We start from the raw sequence: 21401 nt of genomic DNA, 5'->3' as shown, positions 1-21401 counted from the left end.
AAGCTCTGTATGGTTAGACAAAAGCCTCCTCCGTGACAGCTGACATTATTTGTTTAAGAATTTACGTACATGTTCTCTATATCAAATGAACTTTAGTGTTTTAGGACAAAACAAGCTGCCTGCCTCTTTTATTAAGTGTCTCTTCTATTCCCTTTATGATTTGCAGTAATTACAAAAAGGGAGTTTGGCCAATTTACTATATGGTTTGACAATTATTTTGGAGCTATGTATTTTTGGATCTTGTACCCTTATGATGCTTATTAATGTTCTTTATGCTTACTTATGTCCTTTCTGAGAGTAAGTGTCAGGGTAATATAGAGAATAACGACAGTACAACATATATTACTACAAATTTTAGATTCGAGACTCGAAAGGCTGCAGTGTGGCCCCAGAGCGGTGGGAGCCGATGACGAGTCTGCAAAGGAGTGCACTTGGCTATACTGTTACATCATAACCGATAGTATTTTGCACAAAAAAAAAAAGTTTATGTTAAGTGTATAAAAGTTTTACACAAAGATATATTACATACATACAAATGTAAGAGGGACATGTTGTAATGTCATCAAAATAAAGCCCATTTAAAATGCTATCAAGTGCCAAGGTGTGTCTCTTTTTGACTTGGTGAAGGACTACCACACAACTCGTCTTCCATTTTGTTGCAAAAGTGCATATTATTTTGTCCAATACAAATCTGGGTGCAACTTCGGCAGGTTTTTCTACAAAACCAGCATAAGCCTAAATCACAGCACGACAATTCACTGCATTATTACAACCAACACCTGCCACAGGTGACTCCTGCCTCTCACACACATCTTTGACCTCTGACATTTTGGTTTAATCTTCATAACAATAGGGTGCCTTTGATAAAGCAGCTCCCTCTGACTGCTTGTCTGCCTGATACAAGCCACATTATATTTTGTTTATTTTCTAAAGATTATTCATTTATTTTACTAAAGATGTTTTTAAAAGACTACGTACAGCCAGGGAAACAGATTTGTCTAAACTTTTGTTGGGGATAACACCATATAAGTTATTACATTTACAGTAAGCTATATATTTTCACCTTATCAATGTGTGAAACTTTGCAAGTTTTGAATATGGTACAGTGTTTCCGGAGAATGCCATTTTTAGCTCAGTGCTTCACATATCCACATCGACTCTCACCTGATGCATTTTTTATTTTTATTTTACAGGGAACCATCTTTACTATACTAAAATCTATTGTAACTAGGCCTTCTTATTTAATTAATTAATTAATTAAATTATGTATTTATTTATTTTTTAAAATGTATTTATTTATTTAACTCTTTTTTACTTTTGTGTAGAAAGTTTATTTGGTGATTCCCCTTTGCAAAAACCCATGTGAGAGGAGGGCTTAAGGCAGTTGATACTGTGATTTTATATGTGATTATATTGTATTTACCTTGACATCAAAGGTTGGAATCTTTTATGAGTGATCAGGGGGAAAAAAAGAAAAAAAAAGATTCCACAATTGGTAGTGTGCAACATGTGCATCCTGGTGTGGGCTCATAAAAAATATCATCCTACTCATAGCGGATGCATGCATGCAATTAATTTGAGCAGATTACCAGTGGTGCGAAGTTTAGGTGTGTGGTAACAGACAGATGAGACGCTATCATTCCAGTCAGATCTGCTGCTTGTTTTAAAGTTGACTGCAATTTAATTTATTTTCGTTACTGTATGTTCTTAAATTGGGGAAAAAATTGCAGGGAAAAACAATTTAGATTTTAAAAAGTATTTATTGGTAAAAATCTGATTTTATAATTGATTGGTTGTTTTCTTGACAGTGCTTATGTAACTACTCTCACTGCCAGAGGGGGGAGACAATCATCCGCACTGCAGGTTAAAAACTGTGATCGTGTGTTTCAGAAGTATTACTATACGAAAAGCTGAACTGATGTGAGAAAGTCCCAAGTTCTGTGAATGTTTTAAAGTTTGAATGGAGCATCGAGGTCAAAGTTTGAATGAGTAGATGACAGTTGAAGAATCTTGAGAGTGTGAAAATTAAGTCAATAAAGTAATCTATTGCCAGTTGAAGCTCATCAGAGTCTTATCCTTATGACACCCGGATCTTCAGCCATTCTCTTCACCCATCAGCACAACCACCTGTGTCTAGATTCCAATTTAAACATTATTCAATAAAGTCTCTCCATATTGAAATTACATTTTCTGTATTTGTATTAGGTAATTTTTACCCCATCTTATACACTTGTTGATCTGCTTGACCATTTTCCACATGAAAATGTGTAAAATGGACAAGCATTTCATTGGTTAAATGTTTCCTTGTGCACACCAAAAAAACATTCAACAAAAAACATCCATGGTCCTCAGGTAACACTCCCAATAATGCTGTTTTGGGGTCCATGTGTAGGGAAACCTTCTAAAAATGTTTAATGAAAAGAAAAACTTCATCTTTTTCTACCATGCTCCTACTAGCCAAGATACCATCATTAAAACATGAGCACTAAAAAGTTCCTCCTCTGCCTGCCTGTCTGCCTGCTAGTCCAGTTTAAGGACTATCACTGACATGACCTTTGTTTTATGGTCCCGTACGTTAGGTTATATAGCTATCTGGCCGGAGAACAGATGTCTTCCGATTACCTTACCTTTCTTATATGGTTTCCAGATGCCAGATAGCGACAGAGTCATCAGTGACTCTATGAAAGTCATATAAAGGCTAAGTGCAGCAGCAGCTGGACTGCATACAGAACTCACCGTGTAAAAGCATCTTAGTTGAGGTCCTCTTCTCAAGAAATGAAGCTACTGAAACGAGGCTGGCTGCTGTGGTTGCTGAGGCTCATTGTTGTACTAGGGTCACTATGGATGCTTACTCTACTCAGTCACACCCAAACAAGCTGGAAGCCTACCTACAGTCTCAGGTACAGCTGGTTGGAGTACACTGAGCTTGATGGAGATCCAGAGAAAATGTACGACTGTTCAGGAATCCTGCGGGGAGAGAGGGAGGCACTGGAGCAGGCCAAATTACTGACCATCACTAAGACATTCAAGAACAGCACTCAGATCCCTGACGAGTATTACATCAATGCAACAAAAGACTGCAGGTGTGTTGCTTCAAACTACAGTTTGCACTAAAGTATAACTCCAAGTAAATGCTTAGGTGTGGTATTTGTTTAATGTTATGTATTTACAGGAAATTTAAGATAAGCAGGAAATACGTATCATTCCCGTTGAGCCAGGAAGAAAAGGACTTCCCTCTGGCTTATTCTATGGTTGTCCATCATAAGGTATGTAAATTCTAAAGCCTGAATGTGAATACAATAAATTTTAAAGACAGCGTTGTAGTCTAAACAATTCACTTTAATCATTGTTTAAAGGGGCACTCCACCGATTTTACACATAAAGGTCTGTTTAAATGTAACAAGGAGTAAGGCTGTAGAAACATCTGTGTAATGTCTTCTGTTCCTCTGGAGGAAGCTTTCCAAAGTTTGAAAAAAAATATTCCCTGATGTAGTAATCAGATTATCTCAGTTTGGCCTCCAGATTTATTTATCAGAAAGCATGTGTTTCAAACTGTGAGGCGTTGAATTTGATAAAAGCATTTTGGAGGCAGGCGGTCTAATAAACTTTGCATCATGGTCAAGTCAGGATATCTCAGTTTCTGCTGCTTCAATTTTTATATTTCTCCTTTGAGTCCTCTAGTTTTATGGAAGAGGAATATTGAATTGCTGGAGGGCTCCTTTAAATATACCAAAAATAAAGATGCAACACGTACAGAAAGGATTTAATTTATTGTTTTTTCATATGCTCTAGGTGCAGAACTTTGAGCGACTGCTTCGAGCCATCTATGCACCTCAAAATATTTATTGTGTCCATGTGGACAAAAAATCTGACATCTCAGTCTTCTCTGCCATCATGGCCATTACTTCCTGTTTCCCGAATGTCTTCATGGTCAGCAAGTCTGTGAGCGTGGTCTATGCTGCCTGGCCACGAGTCCAGGCTGACCTTAACTGTATGGCTGATCTTTATAACGCCAGCACAACATGGAAATACTTCATCAACCTTTGTGGTCAGGATTTCCCTCTGAAAACCAACTTGGAGATTGTACGAATGTTGCGTTCATTGAGGGGCGGTAACAGCTTGGAGTCGGAACAAATGCCTGAAGGAAAGAAATGGAGGGTGACAAATGCTCACCAGATAGTTGATGGACAAATCCAGGTGCTTCTTTTGGAGATTTTTGTAATTTGCTAAATTTGCACAGTAATTTTGCCATTGCAAAAACCTTGTTTTGAGATTGATATTAATGTCTGTCACCATCATATTAATATATATTTTTTCAACTGTCTCAGGCAGTAGGAAAGGTGAAGGACCCACCTCCATTCAACCTGCCTATTATGTCTGGAAATGCCTACATTGTGGTTAACAGAGGCTATGTCCGCAGCGTGTTGGAGGACAACCGAATACAGACACTAATCGAGTGGGCCAAAGATACCTACAGTCCTGATGAGTTCCTCTGGGCAACTATTCAACGAATCCCTGGTGTTCCTGGATCAACTTGGCCCAACTCCAAATATGACATGACAGACATCAATGCTATTGCACGGCTGGTGAAGTGGTTGTGGCATGAGGGGTCAGAGGGGTCACTGGAGGCAGTGTACCCAGAGTGTCACGGCAACCATGTCAGGGCAATATGTGTGTATGGTGCTGGAGATCTACAGTGGCTGCTTGAGCAACATCACCTCTTTGCCAATAAGTTTGACACAGACACAGATCCCATTGCTGTCTACTGCTTGGAGAAGTACCTGAGACAAAAGGCACTGGCTGAGTTACATTAGATGAATGATTTATCTGCTTAAAATGCATAAAATAATTTAAATGTTTCTATGTATGCAGTATCTTACTGTTATGCATATTTGCATTGTAATAAAAGCCTATTGCTGCTAATCCAGCAGTATATCGTGTTATTTCATTGCTGTTTGTCAGTTAGTCAATTTAATCAATCTGCTAAAAAGCTATGCTCCTTTGAGCATTTCCTGTGAAAATGGCTCCATGTCAGCCATCTTTAGGTTTTTGCAAAATCCAGGGAAAGCATGCAGCAAAACACACTGCAGTGTGCAGAAGAACTGTGAAGATATTCGAACCCAAACATAAAGCCAAAAACACAGGAATGACTTCAAAACATCACTGTCAGTCACACAAACCATTCTGCAAAAACCCATGTGGGAAGAGGGCTTAAGGCAGTTGATACTGTGCTTTTATATGTGATTATATTGTATTTACCTTGACATCAAAGGTTGGGGTCATTTATTAGTGATCAGTGTAAAAATAAAAAAAATAAAAAAAATCCACAATTGGTAGTGTGCAACATGTGCATCCTGGTGTGGGGTCATAAAAAATATCATCCTGATCATAGCGGATGCATGCAGGTGAGTGAAATTAAAAATGACTGAGTGCAGCCTCTCTAATCATCCAAGCAGAGTGGCTTGAGACCTGCATGCTGAAGGGTGCACAGATGCAGGCAAGTGAAACTAGCACCTGTTAAAAGAGTTGGGCAGAGAAACACACATATTGTCATATGTCATATCAAATGCTAAACACTTACCTTTGCACTACTGCTTCCGGGCATCCAAGCCCTTCTTTACTATTCAGGACAGCTGTCTGGAGGGTTCCACCAGATGAGATTATGTAGGTTGTTGGGAAATGTATGTCAAGTTCATGTTTGCGAGCTTTGTTGTTGTCTTTTTAGATGTATTAAAAGTAAATTGATTAATTGATGTTATGTGTATATTTGTAGAAAGTGAAGATACATGCTTCTCACTAGACAGGAAGGGAGTGAAAAACTCATCTGTAACTAGAAACTAAAGCTGTCAGACAAATGTGGGGAGAAAAAGTACAATATTTGCATTAAGATTAAGTTTGTAGCATTGAGTAGCATAAAATTGAAATACTCAAGTAAAGTACAAGTACTTAAGTACAGTACTTGAGTAAATGTACTGAGTTAAATTCACTCCACTGCACTAATATCTCCCTGCTGGTTCAATTGAAAATGGTTTTATTAATTGCACATTATCAGGCTCAGCACCACTGCTCTTTATTCCTCTATAATAAGCAGTTTTCTTTGTTGCCTTTACATTCAAATGTGTTTTGAACAAATGGCATCCCATCTGTTGATGATAACTATGTAATGTTCATCTACTGTAGAGCCAAACTCTTTATTCAGTGTCTCAATATTATTCTACATCCTGTTTTTTCCCCGTCAGACTGACCCATAAACTCTTTCCTTTATTCAAAAATGATATTGTCTGGTAACAGACCCAGAACTCATAAATTAATTTAATTTAATCAGCTGTAACTGAAACAATTGATCTAGGAGAGTAGTGACCTCCTCCCAAAGGTGCCTGTTTTTCCCCATAGAAATGTAACATGTACAAGAGTACCAGCTTATTTCTCACATCTCCAGCAGGTGTCACTATTCCTCAAGTTTTAGTTTAGCCAATTAACTCGAGGTCAAGTTGCTATAAATTAAGAATGTGCTTCACATTTTCCAAGAGCCAACTAATTTTTTCCATCTTTCTTCTGCAATGTTTTCAAACACATCTGTCTCCCAACTTTGTCTCAAACCTTCTAATCATAGTTGTAGTTGTACATCTCTGGTAATAGAGGCTTTAGGGTCAGATATGGACTATCTTTTAGTGCTCGTCCAACTTTACTTTCTTTACCTTATTTCTTTTGTTGTTGTTTTTTTTCTCTATAATTTACCGATACCTGGCTGCTTGGCCCCCACCATTAATATTGTTTTGTGTAGGTTATTCTGTTTACTTTCTTTACCCTATTTCTTTTGTTATTTTGCTGTTAAATTATAGTTTAGGTGGTCGCTCATCCACCACAGGCACGAGGCCCATTTCTCTGCCATCGCTGATAACCAGTGCTTAGTGTTTCAGCATTTAGTCACTGCAATATAGGGTTTATTTGCATGAGTGCAGCCCCACTCACAGCGCTATAGGGTTTCACGAGAGGTGCGCCAGTAACAGAATGTGACCATACCACTTCCTAGTGCTGTCCCTCTACTAGTGCTAATGTAACAGACAAACTGTTTTTTGTGGTACCTCTGAGCTACCTATTGCCCTTCCCACCACTAGTGCGGGGTGGGGGGGGCCTAGTGAACCTGATTGAGTGGAGTGAGAGAGGTGGAGAGGAGCGCTGCGCATAAGGACTAGCTGCTGCGCTCACACAAACTGTGAAGAAATACGAGTGATTTGCTGAACTTATAGAAGAGAAACTACAACAAAAATATCGATCTCATCACGCTAGTATCGATCCGATACCAATACTCACCTTGGTATCGATACTATCGATATTTGGATCGATCCGCCCACCCCTAATTTTTATTAATGGTCACATGACCCTGGAGACGCGCGTCCCACTCTTTTTAAGGACGGAAGTGGTTTCGCCTCCGTTTTGCCTGCATGGCCGAGGACAAGGTGAGTGTGAAGCGTTTCATCCATTTGTGAGAGAGTTTGGTAAAGTTAGAATCTGAATCTAAAAATTCAATTTTTTAGATGTTAGATCTAAAAATTCAAATTTTTAGATTTTGTTACAATATTTTGTTATAAAATGCAATGACAACACAAGATTACAATGAATGGATACATACTCTGCTGTGCGGCTTATTCCGGTCATTTAAAGTACAGTGAACATGATATAATCATCCATTGTTACTATATTGTTCAATATAAGCACAAAAAGCAAATAAAACAACGCAACTTTTCTTGCACATAATTGCCATTCGTCCCTAATTATTTTAGCTTTGGCCATTTTAGCGGAGTGTGTGTTGTGAGTGGGGCTTATTTCATTTACTTTGTCCCTGATCATAATCAATGTGTTTGTATCCTCCGCAGGTGATTGTCTGGTGTGGTTTATTTCATTTATTTCGTTCCTGAATTACTTTTGTTTTGCCCCTGGGAATTGTTTGGGACAGTCACTTTTCTTTCTTTTTTTTTTTGTTTAATTTCCAACTGCCTGGCTGCTTCTCTCACATCATTAATGCTGTTTTGTGTAGTTTATTCTGTTTACTTTCTTTACCTTATTTCTTTTGTTGTTGTTTTTTTTCTCTATAATTTACCGATACCTGGCTGCTTGGCCCCCACCATTAATATTGTTTTGTGTAGGTTATTCTGTTTACTTTCTTTACCCTATTTCTTTTGTTATTTTGCTGTTAAATTATAGTTTAGGTGGTCGCTCATCCACCACAGGCAGGAGGCCCATTTCTCTGTCATCGCTGATAACCAGTGCTTAGTGTTTCAGCATTTAGTCACTGCAATATAGGGTTTATTTGCATGAGTGCAGCCCCACTCACAGCGCTGTAGGGTTTCACGAGAGGTGCGCCAGTAACAGAATGTGACCATACCAGTTCCTAGTGCTGTCCCTCTACTAGTGCTAATTTAACAGACAAACTGTTTTTTGTGGTACCTCTGAGCTACCTACTGCCCTTCCCACCACTAGTGCCCGTGTAACATTTTTTGTGCCCCGAGATAGGAAATGCTCCATGTTTAGTTGTAGATCAGGCATAAGGTTGACTGAGTGGATTGAGGAGGTACGTAAGTTTGCATGAGGTCACGGCATTCATCTACACCTGATCAGGCTTTTTTCTTTCTTTTTTTTGATCATCTACAAGGGAAAACTCGTGAAGAGATAAAGTATCGTCCTGCTGCTGAACGAGGGGATCCAGCTAAGATAATTGCTGTGTTAAGGTAGTTGTATGGGTGTTCTGAGTCCTATGTAGTCTTACAGGAGGATGATGATCTGTGAGACCCACAGAGCACAACATGCTTAACTACAGTTTGATGAAGTTAGAGTTCCTGGCTCTCAAGTGGGCCATGACGGAGAAATTCATGGAGTACCTGCTGTGCCACAAGTATGTTGTTTACATGGATAACAACCTACTTAGTCACTTGTCATCTGCTAAGCTTGGTGCCACTGAGCAACAGTGTGCGGCCCAACTTGCATCCTTTGACTTTGAGTTGAAATACCAGTCAGGAAAGGGCAATAAGAATGCAGATGCCCTATCCCGTCAGCATCCACCTGGTGTGCAAGAGATGAAAGCCATGGTCCCTGGCACTTTACTTCCCAAACCCTTACAGCAAGCTGTGCAGTTGGGAAGGGCTGAAGCAACCAAAACTACTATCAGTCTTACATATTCTGGTGTGGGTGCTTTTCAACAGGCTGATCTGGCTAAACAGGAAGTCTTGGTTTTTTGGAGAAGGAAGCAGCGTCCCAACCATGGGGGGTTGGGGGGTGGGGGGGGGGGGGCCTAGTGAACCTGATTGAGTGGAGTGAGAGAGGTGGAGAGGAGCGCTGCGCATAAGGACTAGCTGCTGCGCTCACACAAACTGTGAAGAAATACGAGTGATTTGCTGAACTTATAGAAGAGAAACTACAACAAAAATATCGATCTCATCACGCTAGTATCGATCCGATACCAATACTCACCTTGGTATCGATACTATCGATATTTGGATCGATCCGCCCACCCCTAATTTTTATTAATGGTCACATGACCCTGGAGACGCGCGTCCCACTCTTTTTAAGGACGGAAGTGGTTTCGTCTCCGTTTTGCCTGCATGGCCGAGGACAAGGTGAGTGTGAAGCGTTTCATCCATTTGTGAGAGAGTTCGGTAAAGTTCGAATCTGAATCTAAAAATTCAATTTTTTAGATTTTAGATCTAAAAATTCAAATTTTTAGATTTTGTTAAAATATTTTGTTATAAAATGCAATGACAACACAAGATTACAATGAATGGATACATACTCTGCTGTGCGGCTTATTCCGGTCATTTAAAGTACAGTGAACATGATATAATCATCCATTGTTACTATATTGTTCAATATAAGCACAAAAAGCAAATAAAACAACGCAACTTTTCTTGCACATAATTGCCATTCGTCCCTAATTATTTTAGCTTTGGCCATTTTAGCGGAGTGTGTGTTGTGAGTGGGGCTTATTTCATTTACTTTGTCCCTGATCATAATCAATGTGTTTGTATCCTCCGCAGGTGATTGTCTGGTGTGGTTTATTTCATTTATTTCGTTCCTGAATTACTTTTGTTTTGCCCCTGGGAATTGTTTGGGACAGTCCCTTTCCTTTTTTTTTGTTTAATTTCCAACTGCCTGGCTGCTTCTCTCACATCATTAATGCTGTTTTGTGTAGTTTATTCTGTTTACTTTCTTTACCTTATTTCTTTTGTTGTTGTTTTTTTTCTCTATAATTTACCGATACCTGGCTGCTTGGCCCCCACCATTAATATTGTTTTGTGTAGGTTATTCTGTTTACTTTCTTTACCCTATTTCTTTTGTTATTTTGCTGTTAAATTATAGTTTAGGTGGTCGCTCATCCACCACAGGCAGGAGGCCCATTTCTCTGTCATCGCTGATAACCAGTGCTTAGTGTATCAGCATTTAGTCACTGCAATATAGGGTTTATTTGCATGAGTGCAGCCCCACTCACAGCGCTGTAGGGTTTCACGAGAGGTGCGCCAGTAACAGAATGTGACCATACCAGTTCCTAGTGCTGTCCCTGTACTAGTGCTAATTTAACAGACAAACTGTTTTTTGTGGTACCTCTGAGCTACCTACTGCCCTTCCCACCACTAGTGCCCGTGTAACATTTTTTGTGCCCCGAGATAGGAAATGCTCCATGTTTAGTTGTAGATCAGGCATAAGGTTGACTGAGTGGATTGAGGAGGTACGTAAGTTTGCATGAGGTCACGCCATTCATCTACACCTGATCAGGCTTTTTTCTTTCTTTTTTTTGATCATCTACAAGGGAAAACTCGTGAAGAGATAAAGTATCGTCCTGCTGCTGAACGAGGGGATCCAGCTAAGATAATTGCTGTGTTAAGGTAGTTGTATGGGTGTTCTGAGTCCTATGTAGTCTTACAGGAGGATGATGATCTGTGAGACCCACAGAGCACAACATGCTTAACTACAGTTTGATGAAGTTAGAGTTCCTGGCTCTCAAGTGGGCCATGACGGAGAAATTCATGGAGTACCTGCTGTGCCACAAGTATGTTGTTTACATGGATAACAACCTACTTAGTCACTTGTCATCTGCTAAGCTTGGTGCCACTGAGCAACAGTGTGCGGCCCAACTTGCATCCTTTGACTTTGAGTTGAAATACCAGTCAGGAAAGGGCAATAAGAATGCAGATGCCCTATCCCGTCAGCATCCACCTGGTGTGCAAGAGATGAAAGCCATGGTCCCTGGCACTTTACTTCCCAAACCCTTACAGCAAGCTGTGCAGTTGGGAAGGGCTGAAGCAACCAAAACTACTATCAGTCTTACATATTCTGGTGTGGGTGCTTTTCAACAGGCTGATCTGGCTAAACAGGAAGTCTTGGTTTTTTGGAGAAGGAAGCAGCGTCCCAACCATGGGGGGTTGGGGGGTGGGGGGGGGGGGCCTAGTGAACCTGATTGAGTGGAGTGAGAGAGGTGGAGAGGAGCGCTGCGCATAAGGACTAGCTGCTGCGCTCACACAAACTGTGAAGAAATACGAGTGATTTGCTGAACTTATAGAAGAGAAACTACAACAAAAATATCGATCTCATCACGCTAGTATCGATCCGATACCAATACTCACCTTGGTATCGATACTATCGATATTTGGATCGATCCGCCCACCCCTAATTTTTATTAATGGTCACATGACCCTGGAGACGCGCGTCCCACTCTTTTTAAGGACGGAAGTGGTTTCGCCTCCGTTTTGCCTGCATGGCCGAGGACAAGGTGAGTGTGAAGCGTTTCATCCATTTGTGAGAGAGTTTGGTAAAGTTAGAATCTGAATCTAAAAATTCAATTTTTTAGATTTTAGATCTAAAAATTCAAATTTTTAGATTTTGTTACAATATTTTGTTATAAAATGCAATGACAACACAAGATTACAATGAATGGATACATACTCTGCTGTGCGGCTTATTCCGGTCATTTAAAGTACAGTGAACATGATATAATCATCCATTGTTACTATATTGTTCAATATAAGCACAAAAAGCAAATAAAACAACGCAACTTTTCTTGCACATAATTGCCATTCGTCCCTAATTATTTTAGCTTTGGCCATTTTAGCGGAGTGTGTGTTGTGAGTGGGGCTTATTTCATTTACTTTGTCCCTGATCATAATCAATGTGTTTGTATCCTCCACAGGTGATTGTCTGGTGTGGTTTATTTCATTTATTTCGTTCCTGAATTACTTTTGTTTTGCCCCTGGGAATTGTTTGGGACAGTCACTTTTCTTTTTCTTTTTTTTTTTGTTTAATTTCCAACTGCCTGGCTGCTTCTCTCACATCATTTATGCTGTTTTGTGTAGTTTATTCTGTTTACTTTCTTTACCTTATTTCTTTTGTTGTTGTTTTTTTTCTCTATAATTTACCGATACCTGGCTGCTTGGCCCCCACCATTTAAGATTGTTTTGTTTAGTTTATTCTGTTTACTTTCTTTACCCTATTTCTTTTGTTATTTTGCTGTTAAATTATAGTTTAGGTGGTCGCTCATCCACCACAGGCAGGAGGCCCATTTCTCTGTCATCGCTGATAACCAGTGCTTAGTGTATCAGCATTTAGTCACTGCAATATAGGGTTTATTTGCATGAGTGCAGCCCCACTCACAGCGCTGTAGGGTTTCACGAGAGGTGCGCCAGTAACAGAATGTGACCATACCAGTTCCTAGTGCCGTCCCTCTACTAGTGCTAATTTAACAGACAAACTGTTTTTTGTGGTACCTCTGAGCTACCTACTGCCCTTCCCACCACTAGTGCCCGTGTAACATTTTTTGTGCCCCGAGATAGGAAATGCCCCATGTTTAGTTGTAGATCAGGCATAAGGTTGACTGAGTGGATTGAGGAGGTACAAGTTTGCATGAGGGCACGGCATTCATCTACACCTGATCAGGCTTTTTTCTTTCTTTTTTTTGATCATCTACAAGGGAAAACTCGTGAAGAGATAAAGTATCGTCCTACTGCTGAACGAGGGGATCCAGCTAAGATAATTGCTGTGTTAAGGTAGTTGTATGGGTGTTCTGACTCCTATGTAGTCTTACAGGGGGCCTTTTTCTCCCGAAGGCCACAGGAAGGGGAGACTCTGCAAGATCTGTGATCTGCGCTACTTGATCTGAGAGCACAAGCACAACAGAGCACAACATGCTTAACTACAGTTCGATGAAGTTAGAGTTCCTGGCTCTCAAGTGGGCCATGACGGAGAAATTCACGGAGTACCTGCTGTGCCACAAGTATGTTGTTTACATGGATAACAACCTACTTAGTCACTTGTCATCTGCTAAGCTTGGTGCCACTGAGCAACAGTGTGCGGCCCAACTTGCATCCTTTGACTTTGAGTTGAAATACCAGTCAGGAAAGGGCAATAAGAATGCAGATGCCCTATCCCGTCAGCATCCACCTGGTGTGCAAGAGATGAAAGCCATGGTCCCTGGCACTTTACTTTCCAAACCCTTACAGCAAGCTGTGCAGTTGGGAAGGGCTGAAGCAACCCAAACTATTATCAGTCTTACATCTTCTGATGTGGGTGCTTTTCAACAGGCTGATCTGGCTAAACAGGAAGTCTTGGTTTTTTGGAGAAGGAAGCAGCGTCCCAACCATGGCGGGTTGGGGGGTGGCCTAGTGAACCTGATTGAGTGGAGTGAGAGAGGTGGAGAGGAGCGCTGCGCATAAGGACTAGCTGCTGCGCTCACACAAACTGTGAAGAAATACGAGTGATTTGCTGAACTTATAGAAGAGAAACTACAACAAAAATATCGATCTCATCACGCTAGTATCGATCCGATACCAATACTCACCTTGGTATTGATACTATCGATATTTGGATCGATCCGCCCACCCCTAATTTTTATTAATGGTCGTATGACCCTGGAGACGCGCGTCCCACTCTTTTTAAGGACGGAAGTGGTTTCGTCTCCGTTTTGCCTGCATGGCCGAGGACAAGGTGAGTGTGAAGCGTTTCATCCATTTGTGAGAGAGTTCGGTAAAGTTCGAATCTGAATCTAAAAATTCAATTTTTTAGATTTTAGATCTAAAAATTCAAATTTTTAGATTTTGTTACAATATTTTGTTATAAAATGCAATGACAACACAAGATTACAATGAATGGATACATACTCTGCTGTGCGGCTTATTCCGGTCATTTAAAGTACAGTGAACATGATATAATCATCCATTGTTACTATATTGTTCAATATAAGCACAAAAAGCAAATAAAAAAACGCAACTTTTCTTGCACATAATTGCCATTCGTTCCTATTTTAGCTATGGCCATTTTAGCGGAGTGTGTGTTGTGAGTGGGGCTTATTTCATTTACTTTGTCCCTGATCGTGATCAATGTGTTTGTATCCTCCGCCGGTGATTGTCTGGTGTGGTTTATTTCATTTATTTCGTTCCTGAATTACTTTTGTTTTGCCCCTGGGAATTGTTTGGGACAGTCACTTTTCTTTTTCTTTTCTTTTTTGTTTAATTTCCAACTGCCTGGCTGCTTCTCTCACATCATTAATGCTGTTTTGTGTAGTTTATTCTGTTTACTTTCTTTACCTTATTTCTTTTGTTGTTGTTTTTTTTCTCTATAATTTACCGATACCTGGCTGCTTGGCCCCCACCATTTAAGATTGTTTTGTTTAGTTTATTCTGTTTACTTTCTTTACCCTATTTCTTTTGTTATTTTGCTGTTAAATTATAGTTTAGGTGGTCGCTCATCCACCACAGGCAGGAGGCCCATTTCTCTGTCATCGCTGATAACCAGTGCTTAGTGTATCAGCATTTAGTCACTGCAATATAGGGTTTATTTGCATGAGTGCAGCCCCACTCACAGCGCTGTAGGGTTTCACGAGAGGTGCGCCAGTAACAGAATGTGACCATACCAGTTCCTAGTGCTGTCCCTGTACTAGTGCTAATTTAACAGACAAACTGTTTTTTGTGGTACCTCTGAGCTACCTACTGCCCTTCCCACCACTAGTGCCCGTGTAACATTTTTTGTGCCCCGAGATAGGAAATGCCCCATGTTTAGTTGTAGATCAGGCATAAGGTTGACTGAGTGGATTGAGGAGGTACAAGTTTGCATGAGGGCACGGCATTCATCTACACCTGATCAGGCTTTTTTCTTTCTTTTTTTTGATCATCTACAAGGGAAAACTCGTGAAGAGATAAAGTATCGTCCTACTGCTGAACGAGGGGATCCAGCTAAGATAATTGCTGTGTTAAGGTAGTTGTATGGGTGTTCTGACTCCTATGTAGTCTTACAGGGGGCCTTTTTCTCCCGAAGGCCACAGGAAGGGGAGACTCTGCAAGATCTGTGATCTGCGCTACTTGATCTGAGAGCACAAGCACAACAGAGCACAACATGCTTAACTACAGTTCGATGAAGTTAGAGTTCCTGGCTCTCAAGTGGGCCATGACGGAGAAATTCACGGAGTACCTGCTGTGCCACAAGTATGTTGTTTACATGGATAACAACCTACTTAGTCACTTGTCATCTGCTAAGCTTGGTGCCACTGAGCAACAGTGTGCGGCCCAACTTGCATCCTTTGACTTTGAGTTGAAATACCAGTCAGGAAAGGGCAATAAGAATGCAGATGCCCTATCCCGTCAGCATCCACCTGGTGTGCAAGAGATGAAAGCCATGGTCCCTGGCACTTTACTTTCCAAACCCTTACAGCAAGCTGTGCAGTTGGGAAGGGCTGAAGCAACCCAAACTATTATCAGTCTTACATCTTCTGATGTGGGTGCTTTTCAACAGGCTGATCTGGCTAAACAGGAAGTCTTGGTTTTTTGGAGAAGGAAGCAGCGTCCCAACCATGGCGGGTTGGGGGGTGGCCTAGTGAACCTGATTGAGTGGAGTGAGAGAGGTGGAGAGGAGCGCTGCGCATAAGGACTAGCTGCTGCGCTCACACAAACTGTGAAGAAATACGAGTGATTTGCTGAACTTATAGAAGAGAAACTACAACAAAAATATCGATCTCATCACGCTAGTATCGATCCGATACCAATACTCACCTTGGTATTGATACTATCGATATTTGGATCGATCCGCCCACCCCTAATTTTTATTAATGGTCGTATGACCCTGGAGACGCGCGTCCCACTCTTTTTAAGGACGGAAGTGGTTTCGTCTCCGTTTTGCCTGCATGGCCGAGGACAAGGTGAGTGTGAAGCGTTTCATCCATTTGTGAGAGAGTTCGGTAAAGTTCGAATCTGAATCTAAAAATTCAATTTTTTAGATTTTAGATCTAAAAATTCAAATTTTTAGATTTTGTTACAATATTTTGTTATAAAATGCAATGACAACACAAGATTACAATGAATGGATACATACTCTGCTGTGCGGCTTATTCCGGTCATTTAAAGTACAGTGAACATGATATAATCATCCATTGTTACTATATTGTTCAATATAAGCACAAAAAGCAAATAAAAAAACGCAACTTTTCTTGCACATAATTGCCATTCGTTCCTATTTTAGCTATGGCCATTTTAGCGGAGTGTGTGTTGTGAGTGGGGCTTATTTCATTTACTTTGTCCCTGATCGTGATCAATGTGTTTGTATCCTCCGCCGGTGATTGTCTGGTGTGGTTTATTTCATTTATTTCGTTCCTGAATTACTTTTGTTTTGCCCCTGGGAATTGTTTGGGACAGTCACTTTTCTTTCTTTTTTTTTTTGTTTAATTTCCAACTGCCTGGCTGCTTCTCTCACATCATTAATGCTGTTTTGTGTAGTTTATTCTGTTTACTTTCTTTACCTTATTTCTTTTGTTGTTGTTTTTTTTCTCTATAATTTACCGATACCTGGCTGCTTGGCCCCCACCATTAATATTGTTTTGTGTAGGTTATTCTGTTTAATTTCTTTACCCTATTTCTTTTGTTATTTTGCTGTTAAATTATAGTTTAGGTGGTCGCTCATCCACCACAGGCAGGAGGCCCATTTCTCTGCCATCGCTGATAACCAGTGCTTAGTGCATTAGGACTAGCTGCTGCGCTCACACAAACTGTGAAGAAATACGAGTGATTTGCTGAACTTATAGAAGAGAAACTACAACAAAAATATCGATCTCATCACGCTAGTATCGATCCGATACCAATACTCACCTTGGTATTGATACTATCGATATTTGGATCGATCCGCCCACCCCTAATTTTTATTAATGGTCGTATGACCCTGGAGACGCGCGTCCCACTCTTTTTAAGGACGGAAGTGGTTTCGTCTCCGTTTTGCCTGCATGGCCGAGGACAAGGTGAGTGTGAAGCGTTTCATCCATTTGTGAGAGAGTTCGGTAAAGTTCGAATCTGAATCTAAAAATTCAATTTTTTAGATTTTAGATCTAAAAATTCAAATTTTTAGATTTTGTTACAATATTTTGTTATAAAATGTAATGACAACACAAGATTACAATGAATGGATACATACTCTGCTGTGCGGCTTATTCCGGTCATTTAAAGTACAGTGAACATGATATAATCATCCATTGTTACTATATTGTTCAATATAAGCACAAAAAGCAAATAAAAAAACGCAACTTTTCTTGCACATAATTGCCATTCGTTCCTATTTTAGCTATGGCCATTTTAGCGGAGTGTGTGTTGTGAGTGGGGCTTATTTCATTTACTTTGTCCCTGATCGTGATCAATGTGTTTGTATCCTCCGCCGGTGATTGTCTGGTGTGGTTTATTTCATTTATTTCGTTCCTGAATTACTTTTGTTTTGCCCCTGGGAATTGTTTGGGACAGTCACTTTTCTTTCTTTTTTTTTTTGTTTAATTTCCAACTGCCTGGCTGCTTCTCTCACATCATTAATGCTGTTTTGTGTAGTTTATTCTGTTTACTTTCTTTACCTTATTTCTTTTGTTGTTGTTTTTTTTCTCTATAATTTACCGATACCTGGCTGCTTGGCCCCCACCATTTAAGATTGTTTTGTTTAGTTTATTCTGTTTACTTTCTTTACCCTATTTCTTTTGTTATTTTGCTGTTAAATTATAGTTTAGGTGGTCGCTCATCCACCACAGGCAGGAGGCCCATTTCTCTGTCATCGCTGATAACCAGTGCTTAGTGTATCAGCATTTAGTCACTGCAATATAGGGTTTATTTGCATGAGTGCAGCCCCACTCACAGCGCTGTAGGGTTTCACGAGAGGTGCGCCAGTAACAGAATGTGACCATACCACTTCCTAGTGCTGTCCCTCTACTAGTGCTAATGTAACAGACAAACTGGTTTTTGTGGTACCTCTGAGCTACCTACTGCCCTTCCCACCACTAGAAATTCATGGAGTACCTGCTGTGCCACAAGTATGTTGTTTACATGGATAACAACCTATTTAATCACTTGTCATCTGCTAAGCTTGGTGCCACTGAGCAACAGTGTGCGGCCCAACTTGCATCCTTTGACTTTGAGTTGAAATACCAGTCAGGAAAGGGCAATAAGAATGCAGATGCCCTATCCCGTCAGCATCCACCTGGTGTGCAAGAGATGAAAGCCATGGTCCCTGGCACTTTACTTCCCAAACCCTTACAGCAAGCTGTGCAGTTGGGAAGGGCTGAAGCAACCCAAACTATTATCAGTCTTACATCTTCTGATGTGGGTGCTTTTCAACAGGCTGATCTGGCTAAACAGGAAGTCTTGGTCTTTTGGAGAAGGAAGCAGCGTCCCAACCATGCGGAGCGGAAATGGATATCTCGGCTTCGGAGTTCTCTAATCCCGCAGCTTTGTTGCCTTTTTGGCATTGAGAAATCTCGCACAACCCCGTACCATCCAGCTGGCAATGGCTAATGTGAACACTTCAATAGGACCCTCCACAATTTGTTGCGCACACTACCCGTGTCTCGGAGGAGAGACCACCACCATTTAAGATTGTTTTGTTTAGTTTATTCTGTTTACTTTCTTTACCCTATTTATTTTGTTATTTTGTTGTTAAATTATAGTTGTGGTCGGTCATCCACCATGGGCAGGAGGCCCATTTCTCTCATTGCTGATAACCAGTGCTTAGTGTTTCAGCATTTAGTCACTGCAATATAGTGTCTGGTTTATTTGCATGAGTGGAGCCCCACTAACTGTATCTCGTCCCCTTTCTGTACTAGCAGCTGAGCGTCTAAGGTGGTGGGGGGTCGGTGTATTCCGGTGGTGGAGTCTCCTCCCTGTGTGCTGTGCGTAGTTGTCCACCCCTGGTTTGATCCTTCATCTGGAAACCTCATGCCTGGTGGCCCGCCTCTCCAGTGTTAAGCCTCAGCTTCAAACCTTTTCTTTGCCCTTCCCTTATAATGTTGACATTGTGTCTACTGGCCCTTTCATTAGTATTTTGATATTGTTAAAATAAAGAATTATTGTTGAATGGAACTACGTCTCTTTATAATATGAACAGTGTAAGTATAAGCAGTTTGGTATTTTAACAATATGGCAAACCCGAAAGTGTGTGGATATGTGTAGAGTTTTGTATTGCACAGTGCACATGTGAGGTCTACTGGGAGCAGTGCTGGTTGTACAGTCTAACAGCAGCAGGAAGGAAAGAGTCTGGTTTCCTCAGCCCTGAGATGGTTTTAAGGCTTTTCCAGACTCCACTGATGTTAGCCTGCTGCAGCTGGTCCTCCATCTTCCTCCTGTAGTTGTTCTTCCCCTCTCTGATCTTCTTCCTCAGCTCCCTCTGCACAGCCTTCAGCTCCTCCGTGTTGCCTGACCTAAAGGCCCTCCCCAGCTGGCACCAGACGTCAATTAGACGTCATAGAGACGTTGCCCTCCTACGTTGTATGGACGTTAGTATTTAGTTGAAAATGAAAATCGGGTTAACGTCTAAAACCAACGTTGATCTGATATCAAAATCCAACGTTAGACAGATGTTAGATTTTTATATCAAATCAACGTCGGGTTTAGACGTTAACCCAATTTTCATTTTCAACTAAAATATAACATCTATCCAACGTTGGACTTGGATATCTAATCAACGTTGGTTTTAGACGTTAACCCGATTTTCATTTTCAACTAAAATATAACATCTATCCAACGTTGGACTTGGATATCTAATCATTGTTGGTTTTAGACGTTAACCCGATTTTCATTTTCAACTAAAATATAACATCTATCCAACGTTGGACTTGGATATCAAATCATCGTTGGTTTTAGACGTTAACCCGATTTTCATTTTCAACTAAAATATAACATCTATCCAATGTTGGACTTGGATATCTAATCAACGTTGGGTTTTGACGTCGACCGGATTTTCATTTTCAACTAAAATATAACATATATCCAACGTTTGATTTTGATATCAAATCAACGCTGGGATTTAACGTTAACCCGATTTTCATTTTCAACTAAAATATAACATCTATCCAATGTTGGACTAAGATATCTAATCATTGTTGGTTTTAGACGTTAACCCGATTTTCATTTTCAACTAAAATATAACATCTATCCAACGTTGGACTTGGATATCAAATCATCGTTGGTTTTAGACGTTAACCCGATTTTCATTTTCAACTAAAATATAACATCTATCCAATGTTGGACTTGGATATCTAATCAACGTTGGGTTTTGACGTCGACCGGATTTTCATTTTCAACTAAAATATAACATATATCCAACGTTTGATTTTGATATCAAATCAACGCTGGGATTTAACGTTAACCCGATTTTCATTTTCAACTAAAATATAACATCTATCCAATGTTGGACTAAGATATCTAATCAACGTTGGGTTTTGACGTCAACCAGATTTTCATTTTCAACTAAAATATAACATCCAGCAAACGTTGGACTTGGATATCAACTCAATGTTGGATCTAGACGCCTACCTGACTTGCATTTTCAACTAAAATATAACATCTATCCAATGTTGGACTTGGATATCTAATCAACGTTGGGTTTTGACGTCGACCAGATTTTCATTTTCAACTAAAATATAACATATATCCAACGTTGGATTTTGATATCAAATCAACATTGGGGTTTAACGTTAACCCGATTTTCATTTTCAGTTACAATACAACATAGCTATGCGACGTTGGATTTTGATATCAAATCAACATTGGGTTTAAACGTCAACTCTTTTCAATTAAAATATAACATCCACCCAACATGTGAATTTTAAGTCTAAACGACATTGGGATTTGAGGTCATCCCTTTTTCGACAAAACTCCAACACATTATATTTTGATGTCAAACCAATATTGGATTTTGATGTCAAATGGATTTTCATGTTCAACTACAGTTCAACATCTATTTAACAGTATAGTTAGTCAAACCAACGTTGGGTTTTGATTTCAACCCATTTTTCATTTAACTAGAATTCAGTGTCTATCCAACATTGGAGTTTGATGTTTAAACTTTTGTTGGTAAGTATTCATTTAAGACACTGTTTAGCTGTATAGGTAAATAACTAAGACTGATTA

The 21401-nt window shown here is 40.1% G+C and overlaps 1 protein-coding gene across 1 annotated transcript; it reads left to right on the top strand.

Moving 5' to 3' along the window:
* The first annotated feature begins 2775 nt into the window (after nucleotides 1-2775).
* Nucleotides 2776-4814, top strand: LOC140996389 (beta-1,3-galactosyl-O-glycosyl-glycoprotein beta-1,6-N-acetylglucosaminyltransferase-like). The gene is made up of 4 exons (XM_073466777.1): nucleotides 2776-3083; nucleotides 3173-3266; nucleotides 3793-4197; nucleotides 4329-4814. Exons 1-4 carry the CDS (start codon nucleotides 2776-2778, stop codon nucleotides 4812-4814), a joined length of 1293 nt encoding a protein of 430 aa, XP_073322878.1.
* Nucleotides 4815-21401: the final 16587 nt, after the last annotated feature.

The sequence above is a fragment of the Pagrus major genome, chromosome 5 (genome assembly GCF_040436345.1).
Source record: "Pagrus major chromosome 5, Pma_NU_1.0".
Taxonomy (NCBI): domain Eukaryota; kingdom Metazoa; phylum Chordata; class Actinopteri; order Spariformes; family Sparidae; genus Pagrus; species Pagrus major.
Note: the sequence above shows the minus strand (reverse complement) of the source record. Positions and strands in the feature narration are given on the sequence as shown.